This window comes from Daphnia pulicaria, chromosome 6 (genome assembly GCF_021234035.1).
Source record: "Daphnia pulicaria isolate SC F1-1A chromosome 6, SC_F0-13Bv2, whole genome shotgun sequence".
Taxonomy (NCBI): Eukaryota; Metazoa; Arthropoda; class Branchiopoda; order Diplostraca; family Daphniidae; genus Daphnia; species Daphnia pulicaria.
In genome coordinates, this window is record NC_060918.1 from 6479566 (window position 1) to 6497982 (window position 18417).

At 40.6% G+C, this 18417-nt stretch overlaps 1 protein-coding gene across 11 annotated transcripts in view; it reads right to left on the reverse strand.

Moving 5' to 3' along the window:
• Positions 1 to 61: 61 nt before the first annotated feature.
• The window catches only part of LOC124344354 (plasma membrane calcium-transporting ATPase 2-like), a 44715-nt gene continuing 26359 nt past the window's right edge, over positions 62 to 18417 (reverse strand). For 7 of the 11 annotated variants that reach the window (XM_046797876.1, XM_046797877.1, XM_046797875.1 and 4 more), the window contains 11 exons: positions 18139 to 18381; positions 17800 to 18041; positions 17471 to 17735; positions 17226 to 17405; positions 16923 to 17117; positions 16450 to 16855; positions 16142 to 16350; positions 15883 to 16034; positions 14651 to 14789; positions 7593 to 7661; positions 62 to 4411 (listed from right to left, as the gene is read on the reverse strand). In XM_046797876.1, coding sequence (XP_046653832.1) covers positions 4160 to 4411; positions 7593 to 7661; positions 14651 to 14789; positions 15883 to 16034; positions 16142 to 16350; positions 16450 to 16855; positions 16923 to 17117; positions 17226 to 17405; positions 17471 to 17735; positions 17800 to 18041; positions 18139 to 18381 — 2352 coding nt within the window. In that variant the 3' untranslated portion in view covers positions 62 to 4159. Of the gene's footprint in view, positions 4412 to 7592; positions 7662 to 11943; positions 12125 to 14650; positions 14790 to 15882; positions 16035 to 16141; positions 16351 to 16449; positions 16856 to 16922; positions 17118 to 17225; positions 17406 to 17470; positions 17736 to 17799; positions 18042 to 18138; positions 18382 to 18417 lie in introns of all 11 variants that reach the window. The other 4 variants (XM_046797881.1, XM_046797878.1, XM_046797879.1 and 1 more) reach the window with 3 other exon arrangements.

Genomic DNA, 18417 nt, shown 5'->3' on the forward strand with positions numbered 1-18417 from the left:
AATAACAGCATTACACGAGTAAAAAGAAGTGCCGGGGAAACAGTATGAGAACACTGGTAACCAAGAGCTCAAAGTTTTATTTGTACAAGGAGAAATATACGAAGATAAGATATTTAAAAATTGGATAGAAAAAGAGTGAGAGAGAAAAGAGAGAGACAAAGGGTCGACGGGGAAATGAAGGAAATCAAAAGAAGACCACTCGGAACTCAAACCTCATAATCAAAAGAAATCACGCTCCTCTCTTCTATCCATTAGACTTGCGAATTACGCGTGGCTGCATAATCGATACAAGGGCTATAGAGGGCATCATGTTTTTGGTTGTCAAACAATCATCATCAGCGGGAAATGGAAGGGAACCTTTTTTTTAAGTTTCAAGAAAAAATGAAAAATAATAATAATTCCGGGAATATATAAGTTCAGCTGCGGAGAGTCATATTTTGTTTGTTGTTGTCGAATGAACCTAAAATCAAATCAAAGAAAACTAGCCAGAAAAGATGGAAAGAATGACAGCCATAGAAATAGGAGGAAAAAAGATAATGGACACGTCCAACTTAAAAGTAAAAGTAAAATCAAATGACGGGAAAACAAGTGTGAAGGATGCGAAGAGACACAGACTCGTATTTCATCCCCATTTCCTTTTTTTTCTCCGCCAGGGACAAATGTCATCACCCCCCCCCCCCCTTTACTAAAATTATGACATAATGCACTGGCACATTTACACCTTTAATGGAAAGATTGGAGTCGTGGAATCAAGAATAACTTCCGGTTTTTTCTCTAATAGAGAGATTTAAGTATTTTTTTTTCTTTTCCAGGAGGAGGGGATCAGAGGGGATGGGGGGGGGTCAGTCGTTAAAATTGGGAAGGAATCGAGAAGAAAACAAACAACCGTTGGCTACCACAAGCTACAGAGAGAGAGAAAGTTTAGAGATGGATAGTTAGATAGATAGATAGAGAGAGAAAAAAGACAAGAGAGGACGACGTGACTTAGAAAAAACAGTCTTCCTTTTGTGTGTGTGTGTGTCATGAAAAACGATGAACCCTTTGGAGCGCAACTATATAAAGATAATAACCATAAGATAAAACGCTACGTCAACAACACTTGTAAAAATTTCTTCGCTTATAACAAACAATTCTTTTTTTTCTTGACTTCTTGTAATGAAAAAGAAGGGGTGGAAAAAACAACACACTCTTCTCTTTTTTTTTTTTAGTTTTTTAAAATCCATAATCATATAGTTAATCAGTAACACTTTCAGAAGTGGTGTGGGATGAAAGGAGGGAGGAGCAGAAACACATTTTTGCTTCGCAAATATTCTTTCCACCAACAATAAAAGTATGTAACGAGAAGTTTGAAAAAAAAAATTGTTTTGAAAAGAAATACTTGGCTATTCAACAGCAATTACAATGCATAACTTTTTTATGGATTCTTCGCCAACGGTGAAAACCACGAAATAAAAATAAAATAAAACAAAATAATAATAAAAAAAACAGCAGGAGAGAAGAACAGGGAAAATTAACACACACGCACGCACGCGAGTTCTTGTTTTTCTATTTCATAACGCTCGATGTGACGCAACATTTTTTGTTCAAATTGGCCATCCGAGCAGGTATTACATAGTGTTCAATGTGAAAATGTCCATGCCTCTCTTTTTTTTAAAATGCTTCTGTCTAATGAATTCAACGAAAAATTATCCTATCATGGATTCACGGATGGGTAGGGGGAATTAATAATAAAAATAATAATTTTTAAAAATGTCAAATTATATGCAAGAAAGAAAAATCAGGCGCCGCTTTCACATAGATTATTTATGTGTGTGTTTCTTTAACTCTCATTAATAACAACTTTAAAAATAGGGAACCCCCAATGGGTTATTTCACGCCATTCTTTCAGTAAAAAGAAATAAAAATCTACATAAATAATTAATAACCAAACGGAGAGTAGCAATAGCGCACACAACCGCGTTGGATAAGACGACCAGAATGAATTTTCCGCTTTTTTTCTTTTTTCTTTTCTATTCTCCTCATACACGGGCGTCACCCCCCTAACACAACTATTGCTTCTATGTCCTACCGGCAACACGGTGTTTGTAAGCTTCATTTCTGTCTCCACGATTCCACTCTAACAACCAACTGAATGAGAGGCAGTGTGAGGAAATGAAATTCCAATTGAAACTTGTTCTAAACTAAAGAGGTCGGGATTAGAGAGAAATGGTGATATCAAAGAGAACAGAAAAGAGTCGTCCTGAAACTCACTGGAGAAAGTATCCTCAACCCCCCCCCCCCCCCCCCCCCCAAAAAAAAAAGAAAAAAGGGCGACTTTGCAGAACGGGGTGATCGGTGAAACAAGGCACCACCCCCACATCAGAACGTTTTACATTTCACTCTCATTCACAATCGTTTTTAACCCAAGTTAAATTCTCTTTTTTTCAATATCTCTTTCACTCGCTTGTTTAAACTCCTGAAAACAGACAAATTACACATGCATTCGGGCAATTCGTGGAAAATTGGCAGTGAAACATAAAAAAGAAATTTGTAGGTCAATAAATTTAGAGGGGAGAAGGGGAGAGGGAGTCAGAGTTATAGGTGGGTCTTCGTCATTGCTTCTTTCTCTCGGTCTTGTAGAAAAGATTTCGATCAAGAATCAAAGGAAAAATGAGGACGTAAGAAAAGAAACCGACGAAACATATCGAGGAACTAATGAGAACCGATTCGTATCAAATAGTATTTGAAACAGAGTTGACAACGTAAGACTATGGCTTTGTTCTCTCGTTTACTATGTATATAAGGACCTCGCGTCTGGAAACCAATCGAAACATCCCTCATGGAAAAAAGACACGGAAGAAAAAAAAAGATGATAAAAAGAGTTCAAAAGGGTGGCAATTTTAAACTAAGAGAGGGAGATTTTTTTTCGGGAGATGGAGAGGGAGATACACACTTTAATAATTCTGAATTCGAAAAAAAAGAAAGAAATAAAACAAGTAAAAAGAGGTGAAAAAGAAAACGAAGGAGGAAATATAAGTAGCACACTTACGTACATTACAAAAAGCACACTGTGAGGGAAAGATAGAAAGAGAGGGAGGAAAGAAAACAAAACAAAAGGAAGATTACAGCGAAACGAAAGATTTCCCAAACCAACAAAATGATGAAAATGAAGTGTACCAAGGTCGGAGAGGAATGGGAAGTGTAGAGAACGCACACGCAAACACACGGTAATACTCGAAAAAGGGGTTTTTTCATATGATACAAGTAAAGAAATGAAAAAGTGTCTCCACTCAACCCAATAAGTAAAATATAACAAACGAAAAAGCAAGGTGGGGGATATAGAGAAATTCAAAATCATATATAAGGAGGACATCGAAGAGGTTTCTTTAAATTGCAGAATTATTTCTAAATAGACGGACATCGGCGAGAAGGTTGCAAACTCTCTGCGTATTTTTTTTTCAATTAAAGAGGGTCGTAGAAATCTGATGACACGGCAACTGGGTTTCTTAATATCTCCCCCTCCCAACTAAGCAATCACTTCCTGTGTTATACTACCTTCTTTCTCTTCAACAGCAGTTGAATTTACTCACATAAAAATCGAACAGAGGAAAACAAAATAATAATGAGAGAAAGTAAGAACCAAAAACAAAAATCGCATTCACTTGAACAAGTAATTGACGTTGAATCCAATTTTTTGTTTGCTAAATTTTCAAAGTAAAAATTGGGTGTTTTTCTGCTCCTCATTCCATTTGTTTTTCCTTTGACGTCTAAGAATTGGGGGATATTAGCACGGTAGAAAAAAAGGTAAGCGTACCATAGCACATCATTCTCGTTGAAGGGAAACGGGTAGAATAAGAACACACAAAGAGAATTAAAGAAATGGAGTGGTATGGGCTGATCAATTTCATCGTCGGAGAACATGTTTCGGCAGTTGGAAGAGAGTTAACAGATGCATACAGAACTCGGGCCGGAGAATTCCAAAAACAGAAGAAAAAAAAACAGAAATTAAGAACTGGGAAGTCAGGGAAAGTCAGTATATGATGGATGGATTTCTTTGATTCCTATTTCGATTTTTTTTTTAGGTTTTTTTCTTTTAGTTTTTCTTCTCCGCCTCGAAGAGCATTAGATCATGAATTATTAATTTATTAATTTTGTTGTCTTTTTTTTTGTTGTTGTTTCCTCAAACGGCCGTTTCCGTGTGGCTCCGCGAAGAGAGTCGCTCCATGTCCACTTCGGGTGCCAAGTAGTCTCGCTCGCGTTCACCTATCCCCGTCGCTCCAGGGGCGTCAGCGTAGTCAATTGAAGAGGCTTGCGACAAACGTTTCGCCAAAGACGCGGATGCTTGTCGCTGTAGCACCGCTGCCAGGGCCGGGTTGGTGCGCTCCATCAACCGCGGATCAACCCCCTGGCGGAAGGCGTTAACGACGCGGATCTACATCGGTGATATCCGTGAAAATGTTTTTGTTTCGATTGTTTTGTTTTTTTGGTGTGTCGGCAAATACACCGGAACAAAAACAAATGCACGAGACAAAGAAAAGAGAGAGAGAGAGAGAAAAAAAAACATTATTAGAATGTGTACCAGACCTTGCGTAAGTACATGAATCCGACAACAAATGCACAAAGCCCCCATATCAAGTTTCAAGTGGTTTTCCATCTCTACTTTTTGTTTTTTGTTTGCTTTTTTTTTTTTTACAAATTTACAAAATAATGAAATATTGATTTAGCGTCTACAAAAGATCGACCAGTAAAGTACAGCAAATAGTAGAACTATAAAAACATGTACGTTTTCTGGGAAATCTACGAGAAGAAAAGGTGCTGTTGGATGAGAAAAAGAAAGTGAAATCGGAAATGAAAATCTACTAGAATGACGAAATCAAATGGAAATAGAAAGCTACTTGTAACTGTGCATAAAATTTTTCGCGGTCGGGTTTTTCCCCCAATAGAAATAACGAAAAAAAAAAAAATGTGAGACAAAAAATAATAAAAATATTTCCGTAAGCTATGTACATTGTTAGTAGATTAGTAGTTAATTCAACCAGCATTCAAAACTAAAAACCAATAAGAGGCAGTGTTCCGATATGACGTGCACAACTCAGCAAAACAGACCAACAACTTGAATTCGTATTCACATCGAGAAGCGAGTCAAACACAAGGACATTTTGAAAATAAGAAAAAGATTTTCCGAAGAAGGATCGATTTTCTATATGATAATTTTTTCGTTCTTTGACCAAAAGCAGCGTAAGAATTTCTATCTAGAATAGTAAAAGTATGAATGAAAATGTTTCATAGAAGCTGCTCCACGAAAAATACAACTATAACAATAACAAACTAATTACATGTAACGAAAATGAAGATAGAGAGAAATAGAATGTTGAAATGAATATCCACCGAAACCTGGACATCGAATGAATATAGAGCCGACAACTTTTTGTTTTCCAACCGACAAGGACAGAAAATTACGCGGACAAACATGATTCCCAGAGCCACGCAATCGGTGTGTGTCAAGTCCGAGGGCTATAAACATTGGATTTCCAGATTGGAATACATCGATACGCATGAACATACAGCGAAGAGCGAACGCTTCCAACAACAATGAAACTGGCAACACCAATAACCGAAAAACAAAGACAATAGCTGTCACACGGATAATTGAAACTCAAAAAATGTCAGACCAAGTCGGCTGAAGTAGCTGCAAACCGAATTCGAATAATGAATAAGAAATTAAATTAATGAAACTTAAAAAAATCCATCTGAAAAATAATAAAGAAAAAAAAAAGAAAAAATACGACACGCAGCTGGCAAAGGCTGGATGGAACATTTGTGTGGCATTTGCTTTTTCGCGCTTCTGGAGACGTTTGGAGAATTGGAGTAGATATAGGAGCGAAAAAAATTATTCGAACCATAAAGCTAAGAGAAAAAAAAGAAGACAAACACTGCATGTCTCAGAATAATTTCTCCTCAACGATTTTCGTTTCCCTCCCTTCGCTTTGAAATTCCTGTCCTGCCCCGAATCTTTTTCGTTTTTCGCGAGTAGAAAGAACAAGACGAGATACGTACGAAATCGGCCGATATTTGATGGAGTAGACGCTAATTAAATCGAAATCTAAATAATGGAAAATTTAGTTTTGGCGAATCTGAAAGAAAAACATAATAATAATAAAAAATAAATGAACAACGGCTCGCCTCTGAGAAAGAGAGAATATTTTTAATAAAAAGAATAGAAGACTGCGGGGTTTGGGGTGAAAAAGGAATCGCAATTCAATAGGGTTTTAAAAAGGGAATAATACGGGGGTGTAAACAGTGCGTGTTTGAATAGACACGCAGCATGCTATCTGACTGATGACTGTAGGTGCCATTTCCGTGACATCTCATCGGTCTTGGGGTATGGTTGTACTGTACACAGCAGTGTGATGTGTGAAACAGGCAGGTTTTTGTATTATCTTGTCATCTTCTTCCTCTCGGCTCCTACTCTACTAAATCCCGTTCTCCCACATCCCTCCCCCCGCCAAAGGAAAAAGATTGACAAGGAGAGGCTTGAATTGAACATTGTGTGTAGTAGGACACAGAGGGGAAGAGAGAAGGGGGTCTTTTTTTTTTTTTTTTTTTTTTAATTCTGATTTGCCAGGGTTCAACTAATTGAAATGGAAACAGCAATCATGCACCGAAGTGGAAGGGCGGAATACCCAGCTCAATTTCGCCTGCTAAGCTACAAAATTCCAAAACATAAAACGATAAATAACGAACGAATTTAAATTGAATTCAAATAAGAACCAAACAGCCGGATGCCAATTTAACGGAAGGTAATACAATAAATTTAAGTCTTGTCTTTGTGTGATTCAAAAAAGGTAGTGCCCTGAACGCGTGAAACCTCCCACGTTTCGAATCCTACCAAATAATGTCTAATATCCGTAAACACTAATTTCTCGAATCGCAAAGAGCAAATTATGGTAGAAATAAAGAAAAAAATTATTTGAGTCAAATTTACAAGGGAACGGGCTGAAGATAGAAAGGGACATGTCAATGCAGGTCCACTGAATAGCTAATAAGCTAAAATGATACACGTAAAAAAAGGGGGGAGGAATCGGACCTGGAAATGCGAACACGGAAAAAAAGTAACAGAAACAACGACTTTAGAGCGTGGGCAACTCCAAGTGAGATACGTGATGATGACAACTGAAAATAAATCAATAAAAAACGAAACAGGCCAAGCAAATCATAAACGGTTTTGTTTTGTTTTGTTGTTTTTTGGTTGTTTGTTTTGACTTTCTGAAGTGAGAATCAAGAGGCATCAGGCGGTGTAGAGAGAGAGAGAGAATAACGATACATTAACGTCTATGCTATTCTGCCAGCCTCGATATATCATGCGTCCAAAAATGAGCTTCATGCTACGTGGAGAAGAAACAGGGAGGTCTAAAGAGTTTTATCGAAGAGAACGAGAAATAAAAGGATCAACAAAAATGTAAGAAAAATTAAATGATGACTATTTAAATGCCACAAGCTGATGCATCTTTCTTTCTGTTTTTCGTTGGCTATCTTTTTTTTGGTTAATTTTTTTTTTTTTTTTTTTTTTTTTTTTTTCAGGTAAACGGAAAATGAAAACAGGAAGAGCTTACAGCTTGGTCTGTGGTATTCTTGCTGTAGGGAACCGGAATCAAACGTTCCTGCAATTCACCACCAATCACCTTGACGGAGAGAGGAATGTAGATGTAAGAATAAAAAAGAGAAAAGCAAAGAATACAGGGATCATTTTTTGCGGCGTGATTTTGTTTGTTTGTTTAACTTTCAAGATAAAAAGATCCAGGTTGAAATGCACGACAAAATAATAATGATAGTTTTAAGGAATTAAAATAAAACAAGAAAAAAAAAAATTTAGATTGCCCCGATCATCAAATCTCGATGTCGGGTACGTTGAAGTTGAAAAATCCATTTCAACTGCAACTTGTAATAACGATGGAGAAATTTAAAGAAAAATCGGATTTTTTTTTGGCTTTGGTTCTCAATTTAATGTAATCATGCCGACGGAACCGGATTGATGACGTCTTGATCGTTTATCCAATCAGCTAAACTGATTGAAAGTGTAGAGGAACTGAAACAGCCCGAGATCGGGAGGAAGAGAGATGTGTGTAACTCAAATAAAATTTTAGAATTGTTGGATTTGTCCTACAACTGAAAAAAAAGGACGAAGCGAAGAGAATCAAGATGGCTATAACAAGACGGCCACATGTCTCGCGTTACCAAAACCAAATAAGAAAATGGGGAACAAATAGATTCCAGTGTTCACAAGTCAAAAGGAAAAACAAAATATGTATGGCAGAAATGGGGAACTCGGGACAGGTTATGTGTGGAGTGTAGACGAAAAGTCCATCTCGACATTAATACAAGGCAGGAGTTCCCTCGAACTAACAAAGATGATAAAATTTTTAAAGCCAGGGTTTGGTTGAAAAAAATAAAGAGTAAGGACAATGAACCCCTATCGTAAGTTGTACCCGAGAATTATGCTCCGCAACTACACAAAATTTAAGAAATGTATCAAAATATTGAGTATGCGATCCATCCGAAAATCTGAAGCTCATAACTAATTGTTTGCCACGTGACATAATCACAACAAATTTAAAAAAAATTAAAAAATTAAACGGGATGTAAACTGTAAATTGGTGTGTTCAACAGCATCTACGAGTTCTTCGATACTCAAAAAAAGGGGATAAGCCATAACCATTTGGAAAACAAAAACTCGTAAAAAGAATTGCAACTTCAGAGATCATGGGCCGTGATCGAAAATCGCAATAAAAACAAAACAAAAATGAAAACAAAATGCGGTGGAATAACCCCGATTGAGCGGTGAAGGAAAAAGCTATCTATTGGATATGTTCTACCGACGAGGGTAACTATAGAGAAAACAGCAAAGAGATATTTGTCGACGTATTGTACGAAGTAGAAAGGAATCGTTGCATCTGACAGGACAGAGAAGAGAAGTATCCGTTATAGAAGGCGAGATAGTGGTTATCAAGTGCGCTATCTTATTTTTCTTAATTCGGAAAAAAAAATCGGACTAACTCGTTTAAGAACATCATCTGTCGTTAGCTCTTGACGAAACAGATTTTGAGATAGGTTTGATTTGTTCGCTTTTGTGCCGGTATACGAATCGTGGTGGTGATAAGGGGGGAATGTATCGAAAGGTAAGAATTCATCGAGTACGAAAATGAAATAAAAATAGTCGAGGAATGGAAAGATCAGAATTCGGAAGAGAAGATATTCAATACAATTGGGGATGAGGGAGGAGAGAGAGAGAGAGAGGACGAGAGATTGAGAGAGAGAGAAGGGCCAACAAAAATTAGATTTGGTGACACAGGTGATGAATTTTGTAATCGGGTTTTTGTCTCATACAGACGTGGGGTAAAAGGGAGAGACGAGGGTGCTGTCGAGGATATATGTAGGAAAACAGAAAATAGTAATCGACTACACACTAGTATAAAGATGGGAAAAAAGGAAAGAGGAAACAACAATCTACCCGAAATTTAAAAAAAAGACGGAATGAATGAAAAATGAAATAGAAAAAGCGATTTGAGTGAGGAAGCAGATCCGAGATCTGACGGCAGTTTCATAAATCACACGCTTACTAACTAAGAAAAAGAAATGTAGACGAAATTTGTGACGATAAACTATCATTTAGGAAAAAAAAAATAACTTCCATGTGGTACATTCCAATCAACACGAAATAGTTCCCTGATTATCGTTAAGATTTTTTGGTTTGTTTACTGAAATCGTCGAAGACATGCAGTGCCTTGCTTGGATCGCCAAACCTTCGAACCTTTTTTTGAAGACTAGCGAAAATTAAGTTTCTGAAAGAGCTAGATGCAGAACCACGCGAACCACCGATTCCGGCCTTTGCCTTTCATCGCATCAAAAATATTGGAAACAGAAAAACCGTTAAAAAAAAACCGAAGCTAAAAATCGAAACGTCATCCAACTGAAAATGACAAACAATCCAAAAGAAAAATTGAGTGAGTGACAAAAAAAAAATTCTTCAACCGCTATGAAAAATACAACGCAGAGGGAGAATAGGGTAAGAAAGATATAAATATTTACGATTCGATAAAAAAAAATGATAATAATAATCAGAAAAGAAAAAAATTAGAAAAAAAAAACGAGCAACCGTGATTAGTAAGATAGCCTACTCGTTTTGTGAATTTTTAAATAGGCTGGCGATAGAATCGCTTTGTTTCGTCAGATGTTGAAGACAAAGACAGCTCCATCTTGCGTGGCAGGCACAACTGGCGGATCCTCTCATCATTATCTTCTTGTTGCGCTCTGTGTTTGTGTTCTTGAGTCTCCTCTTGTGACACCGTTCGTGAATCGATAACCTCTCTCTCTTCCCCTGGCGGGCGATCGCCATCGTAAACGGTGAAGAGTCGGGGGGGGGGGGGGGGCAATGTTCGCATATGTTTTGGGAGGAGATTTCGAAATCAAAGTAACACTGGGCTTCTCACATCAAGCCACATGACAGTTCCTCCCTTTCCTCCTCACTTCCAATTTTTGTCTTCCATCAAAAGTCGGAACAAGAATTGACACTGGAACCGGAAAACGATGGCGGTATAAAGGGCGGAGTGAGGGGGGGGGGGGGGAGGGGGAATCGGACGCTGGATAAAAAGGAATCTCGCAGAAGAGAGCTTGCTTTGGAAGCTTCAACGAGCAATAATTGTCACGTCTATAATAGTAGTACTTTATCACTATGACGGGCGTTGTCAAAATCAACATCCGCCAAGCCGACGAAAGGACACACAAACCACCGAAAAGAAAGCCGACATTCACAAAATGCGACACAACATTTTCCCCTTTTCGCGTCACTTGTTTTGCCCTTTTTTTTTCTTTGAAAGGAAACTTGCCCCGATTCCCGCGGTCCCTCTCTTATTGGCTTGAGAGATGATAGCGACAAACACATTTTTTTGAAGCTCAACTCCAGTGTTGGGCCCCAATCCAGACAGACATCAACCAAGCGCCCCCAGTCAAAAACTAACTAGTCACTTTGTTAAAACAGCGAGAAAAGAGTGATGAAATCGAGAGAGAATAGAGAGAGAGAGTGAGAGAGAGAGAGATGAATAGATGGACAGAGAGGCAAGCCCCGTGTGTATGTGTGTGTTGTGTATATGTGTGGTTTTTGTTAAGGATGAGGATGACGACGCTGTTGGTTGGCGTGTGAAAATACAGAGCGAAAACAACGTTGGAGAGAGAGAGAGAGAGAGAGGCGAGAAGAAGATATGTTGTTGGGGGGGAAAAAGAAGCCGTCCAAAATGGTCGCAGGAATAAGAGGTGGTGGTTGTGAGATCTGCCATCTCGCGTCGTGCGGTTTGGGATATAATATAAATATGTGTGTTTTTTTTTTTTTTGGTTTTTTAATATATTTTTTTTTTTTTTTTTTTTTTTAGATGCTGGTCTCGTGAACGAGGCGTGGCAGGTCAGCCGGCAGGTTCGGGAGCGGATCGTAGTCGAGAACGTCGTAGCGAACGGGCAGGAGGTTTGAGGGTGGCATCTGAGGAGGCATCTGATAATGAGTGGAGCTGCTGGCCTGGTACGGGGTGAGCAATTGGGGAGGAGACATACTGGTCAAGTAAGAAGAGTTGGTGGTTTCATTCACGAGTGTGGATGACGTTTGGAATTGCGGATGGGTGTTGGAATGGGAGCGGGAACTGGGTTGGGTCACGTGATGCCCGTTAATGGTCAGCGCAGAGGGAACTGCACCGGAGCCGGCGCTGGCGCTCTTGCGCTCGGTGGCTCGGTTGTTGTTGTTCGAGTGCTCAGCAGACGACGAGTGCCGTTGCTGCCTCTGGCCATGGTGGTGTCCATGATGATGTCCACCCGCTCCACCTCCGCCACTACCACCGCCCCCAAACCCGCCAGCCACTGCCAACAAACCATCGGAAGTCAAAGCCATAGGTGGACGGCTCCTGTCGTGGGGCTCACGCTCACCGGGGGTGTGATGTTGCGACGCTGCCGCCCTGTGTAAGGGGTCGTCGTCTATGTACGTGATGTCCGACAACGGGCGAAGACCCGACTGACTCCTTGAACTCCGCAAACTGTGCACACTGTGTTCGGACCGCTTCTCCTCCAGGTCCTCCAGCGTAGACTTGAACGCTCTGATCACTCGCAGCTGCAAACCACAATCACACGGCATCGGGTGTCGGTTTATGTTGGGGCGTCGCCAGTGACGAGTCGGGACAGCAAAAACACAAAAGAAATCAATACATTTGCACCATCAATTAGCGTGGACTTTGGGACGTGAGTGAGTGTGTGGGCTATAGGGCGGGGACAGAAAGAGGGGGGAGGAGCAGGTCAGTTTTGTTTTGGTTTGTTTCATCATTATTTTCCTCTCGATCACCAATTATTAATAGAGAGCATTACTGTGATTTCCATTGAAAAACAAATCACAAACACGATCATCAATCAACATTTCAGGCTTACGTAATTGGTTGCTAGGGTGAAAAACTCTTACGTGCGTAATGTTTAAGACTAAATCATAGAGGAACACGGAAATCCCGAGTGTTCATTCATGAGTAAGACGTAAAATTAGACGCATTCAAATGCTCTTAATCAAAACACCACATTACAAATCATGAACTTCTCTGGGAAAAAAAAAAATTCGTCGATTTTGGTTAAAAACTTAAAAATAATAATTAAGGCACACACACGAATTTGTAAAAATTAAATCGTTATCGACACCCAGTACATATCATGCGTATTAATTAACTTGACATTTTCATGTCATAAATCAATCAACTTAATACATCTCATTCGTTCAGAAATTCTTTCCGTTATTCTTTACTTTTTTTTTTTTCATTTTTCATTTTACAATAAAAAGGAGCTCAACTCCGAATGCGGTGATGGCCACTAAGGCACAAGAGCCGCAAGTTCCGAAGATTCTTCCGGAGTGCGATTTAAACTTCCCTTCCCCCCAGTGTTTCTTTTCGATCTTGACGGCGAAAAATCAAGAAAAATCCGAAAACGTGAAAGAAAACCAAACGGACGAAAATGAAGAGCACGGTGCATGCAATGTGGTTAGCAGCAAATCAGGAATTAATAAAAAGAACCCAAAAAAAGAAAGAAGAAATAAATCGGGGTTACCTAATTAGCCGAGCAGGAATAAAAACGGGTCACAACGTCCAACTAATGTGGAATTTATGAAGGATTTTTTTTTTCTTTTTTTTTGGGTGGACGGAGGAGGTGGGATGGATGGATGGATGGAAAAATGAGGCATAACACAATGTGGGAACATAATGCGACAAACAGGGGTAGGGCAGCAGTTTGGGCACCAGAGTTGGTCAGGGTAGTGTAATGGATTCGATAAAAAAAAAAGATGGATACGGAACGAGGGGGCAACCGGAATTAGAAAGAGAAAGAAGAGGATTGAGGCAGCGATAGAATCGTTGAATAGACCAAAAAGGAATGAACAGATTTCATAAGGGCGGCGAAAGGGGGTGATGGTTTCAGGAAACAATTAGAACCCAAAAAATGATGTTGGAAACGAACCGAGTAAAGGGGGGATGATATCCTCTTCAAATCCAGTTAAAAATGGCAACAACCAACCCTTCGAACCCTCTTGTCAATTCGGTGAAAAACTATTGTTGAACCGAGGACACATACACACATACACAATCGCTTCATCGTCTCAAAGAAAACTGTACATGAAGTGGAGCTGTTAACCTCGGAAAGGATGTAGAAAGAACAACGGGAGAATTACAATGAAAAAAAAAAAAACACCGAGAAAAAATTCCAGGAACCCAAAGTCTTTTCTTCAGCGATGATTTGAACAAAGAGCAGAAGTAGATGATTTCGAAGAGAAAGGAAAGGAGGAAAAAAAAACCGTGTGGAACCACATTGTCGCATCCTAATTGACGGCCATCATTTTCTCGTCTAATGGAAAATCACGCACGAGCGTTTTCTCTTCTTTTTCGTTAGGCAAAAATCGATTGTCGATCGTGACCATCTTTTCTGATTTTTTTTTCTTTTTGCTTGTACGGGCAATGTTCGCTGCTTCGTTTTTCGCTCGATCGGGGGATATTTTTACGCCGAGCGATACACTTAGAAAACTAAATCGACGTAGAACTTTTTGTTTAAATCTACTATTCTTAAATTAAACAAAATTTAAGAAATAAAATAAAACATAAAAGAACTAGAAACTCACAACCGAATAGCCACGGCAAAATCTAAAGAAAAAGAAATTATATAACAAATAAAGTAGGTTCATAGCGTAGTGAATAACACATCGCTCGATGTTGTTGTGGGGTCGAGTGACCCAGCGACTATAGTCGGTAAACACCAATCGAAAAAAAAAAACCAACCGAAATGGGAGAATTCACGTCATTAGGAATGAACACGCGAATTCAGATTAAATTTTTGTGTTTGTTTTGTTTTTTTGTGTGTGTGGATAATACTGTAAATGCTCTGGAGCACTGACGTTGTCAATGGGCGGTGGGAGGGGCAACAAACTCGATCAAAAAATCAGATAAAAACCAATGGTAAAACCAATCAGTGTGGAAACAGTTAAAGATTCTCTAATAAGAGTAAAAACAAAAAGAAAATAAACGCGGGGGTACGTTAAGAGAGAGATTGAGAGAGAGAGATAGAGAGAGTGAAACGAAGTCCGATGCGAATCAACATCGGCTTAACTGCGTCCTACCTGTGTCTGAAGTCGAGTGAGGCCGCGGATCCAAAGGATCTGGCCTGTCGTCCGCTTCTTCTCACCATCCGCATCGAATCTATCCTCGGTGAGAGCGCCCATGGCAGCTGAAATATCTTCAGGGTGTCCTCGACCCCAGCTGTTGTCGTTGTCCAGTTCGTAAAAGGGAAATAAACACATCGAATCGGAGCATTTAGAAAAACAGAAAAAAAAAAAATAATAAATCAAAACTCAAATTTAACTTCTGAAATCATTTTCAGCGATTCTTTAAACCCTTTTTGTTTTTAAAGCGTGATTGCTGGATTCGGACGATCGCAACACCAACATCTTTCGTCTGTTTCTTGCCGGCCAAGAGTGAACACTCGCAAAGATAATTTCCTTCTACTTTAACCGTTCCTAACACAACAACCTTTCCAGTATAGCCAATTTCCCCCAAATGATTGTGTGTTTGTGTGTGTGTTTGTGAGAAACCCACTCCCAATGACCCAAAGTGCTTTTTAGGACGAAAGAATATTGCGTGTTTTGTGTGATTGTCGCGTCCGATTCGGTGGACCGAAAATTGTGATTTTTATAATGAGATATGGTCAGCAAATTGGGCTAGTAAAATTCTATCGATTTTCTATAGGGAAATGAATAAAAAATTCACTTCAATTCTTTTTCAATAAGGTGTTTTTTTTTTCCAATGATGACAGTTCTTTATAAAAAAAATTCAACTTTCCGAATTTCAAGTGCGTGAATTGTGTGTGCTAAAGTGCAAAATATTACCGGAGATCCTAGTAATGGTTAATTGTTTTTCTCGGTTTGGAAAGAGAGAAAAAGAGAGAGAGAGAGAAATAAAGAGATAATAAATAATCAGAGATTATGGCAACCGAGTCCATGTTCAAGCGGTCCCGGTCCGTGAGACCATGTCGTCACCGATTGGTTAGAAATTTTTTTTGTTAGAAGAGTTTCCCTAATCGTCTCGATAGCAAAATAAACCCTGAAGAAAAGGGAGGAGAGTGGAGGGGGGGTAAAAAAGGGGAAAAAAAGAGCTACTACGGTGCGGAGGCGACTAAACAAAGTTTTGTGACTTTAAGGAACACCTTTTCGTCGTGTGCAATCGTGGCCGGCAAAGACCAGGTGTGTTGAGTGTTTTGAGTGCGAGACAAAAACAGATGAAAATGTTCTATACAAGATTAAAGAATCACGGTTGACTCGATACACTATTGGATGGAAAAAGGAAGCAGCCATACGAGAAGATTTTGGGAATCTTGCTAGTGGGAACGGTGGTGACCACCTGGCCCCAAACTAGGGTTCCCACGCCGAAAAAGACGCACCAGGCCCACTGGGCTATCGTGAGGGGGGCAGTGGAAAACGCTTGACCACCGAATTGCACAATGACCACCTATGGATAGACACGAAACCACAAAAAATAAAACACAAAAAAAACAATCGAATAATGATAACCCAAACAACAAACATGTTCAACTCAACCACACACGTTCGTCTCACCTGAGAAGCCGCTGTGGCTATCCAGATGCAATAATAAATGGGGTTCGTGAAGATGCCGGCGAACACGTTCCGCTGCCCGTGAATCTTACGAGCGTTGATTTCGTTAAACAGAGTCATCATCACAAAAGTGTTGAAGATGATGGTGAAATGCTGGGTGGGTATGGTATCGGCCCGATATCGGCCCGAATCGATATCAAATAATTGCTCACCTGGAACAAAACGAAACGCGATTTTTTGAGGTGTGAAACAACCGAGGGAAAAAGGGATGCCGCCGCTAAAAAAAAAAAAATAAAATAAAAAATCCTTACCGACGAAGACGAGAGTGAAAATGACCGACAGCTGGTAGATGCCCTGGCCAGTAATGTTCTTCATCATGGTTCGTGAGATGAGAGGTTTAGTGCGGCCATAGGGCTTGCGCGTAAGCAGGTCAGGTGTGGGCATTTCGGTGGCAAGGGCCAATGAGGCCAGGGTGTCCATGATCAAGTTGACCCACAACATTTGGACAGCCTTCAACGGCGAATCTTGGATGAAGCAAGCGCCGAAGAAAGCCACGATGACGGCCACGATGTTAACGGTCAGCTGGAACTGCAAGAACTTGGCGATGGAGTCGTAAACGTTGCGACCCCACATGACAGCCTTGACAATGCTGCTGAAGTTATCGTCCGTCAAGATAATGTCGGACGCCTCTTTGGCCACATCCGTTCCAGCGATGCCCTGAGTTAAGAGAATGGCATTCGTTATGTCACCGTAGAAGGAAATGAATTTCCCCGAAGTGGCTCACCATAGCGAAACCGACGTCGGCTTTCTTAAGTGCAGGGCCGTCGTTTGTACCGTCTCCCGTCACGGCCACTACTTCCCGGTTGTCGGATATTTTGCTGTCAATAATTCCCTTGACCAGGGTGTACTTGTCGGTGGGTGAAGAGCGGGCCAACACTCGAAGCTTGGGCCAAACTTGATCGAGCAAATGTTGTTGGACCTGGACGTTCGCATGGGGTCAAAAAGAAGGAAGGCAAAAGAAAAACACACACGAGAGCCCAAGGTTAAACATAACCATGGCAACGAAGTCGAATTACAACAAACAAACCTCGCCATTCGAGTCCCGAATACGTCGGTTGAATTCCTTGCCATCGATAATTAAATAGTCCATTCCGGGCGTGACAATGCCGCACTTGATGGCGATGGATCGAGCCGTGTTGACATTGTCTCCCGTCACCATGCGCACTGTAATACCGGCCTTCTGGCACTGTCGAATAGCTTCTGGGACCTATTCATCAAACAGAATGATAAACAAAGAGACGTCAAACAAATCGATTGGACCGCGTTGCTTACCTCAGGTCTGACAGGATCTTCAATGCCGACGATAAGCATGCACGTGAGATTGTTGATGATTCCATCCTCGTCATCCCAGTTGGGTTCGTTGTCATAATGGACTTGATTGATCTCAGCCTTGCCCGGCACAAAATCGCGGTAAGCAACGGCGATGGTACGCAGGCCGTCGCAGGCCATGGGCTCGATTACGTTTCGCACTAGCCCATCTTGATTCTCACGAGTGAATTTCTCCAGTTTTCCATCGACGCCATAAATAAAGGCGCACCTTATAAAAAAAAAAGGAATTGGATTTATTATCAAGGAACCCGGAAGCGCTGGATTGGACTCACTTTTTCAGCACCATCTCGGATGCACCCTTGGTGAAAACGCGGTAGCCGCCCCCTTCACGGGCAATAACGGTGCTCATCGATTTGCGGCTAGAGTTGAAGGTGTAGACGCGGTGGAAGGACTCTTCCGGATGCTCATCACGAATGCTCTGGTAGGATTTCTTCAGATCCAGCACGAAACCAAGCATGGCGCATTCCGTCTTGTTGCCAACCTGCTTGATGGGTTCGTTAGGCAAGTCTCCATCCTGAAAGATCGAATAGGACATGCGTGTTGTTAATCTATTCAAAGCTGTCAATCGATGGGCGGCGGACGTGGCCAGAATAGTCTCGTCTCTCTCTTACCAGAATACGCGAGGTATAAGCGCTGTTGATGGAAATAGCTTGAATGGCCAGGTTGGCCACCTGCGGTGGAAGTGAATCGTACTTCGGGATGGATTTGTAATGCTGTCCTCCGACATAACAAGCGACGACCGTCATTCTGTTCGTTGTCAGAGTTCCCGTTTTATCTGAACAGATGGCGGTGGCGTTACCCATGGTCTCGCAAGCGTCCAAATGCCGCACCAAATTGTTGTCCAACATCATTTTCTGTTTACACACGAAAAAAGAAAAGAAGAAGGGGGG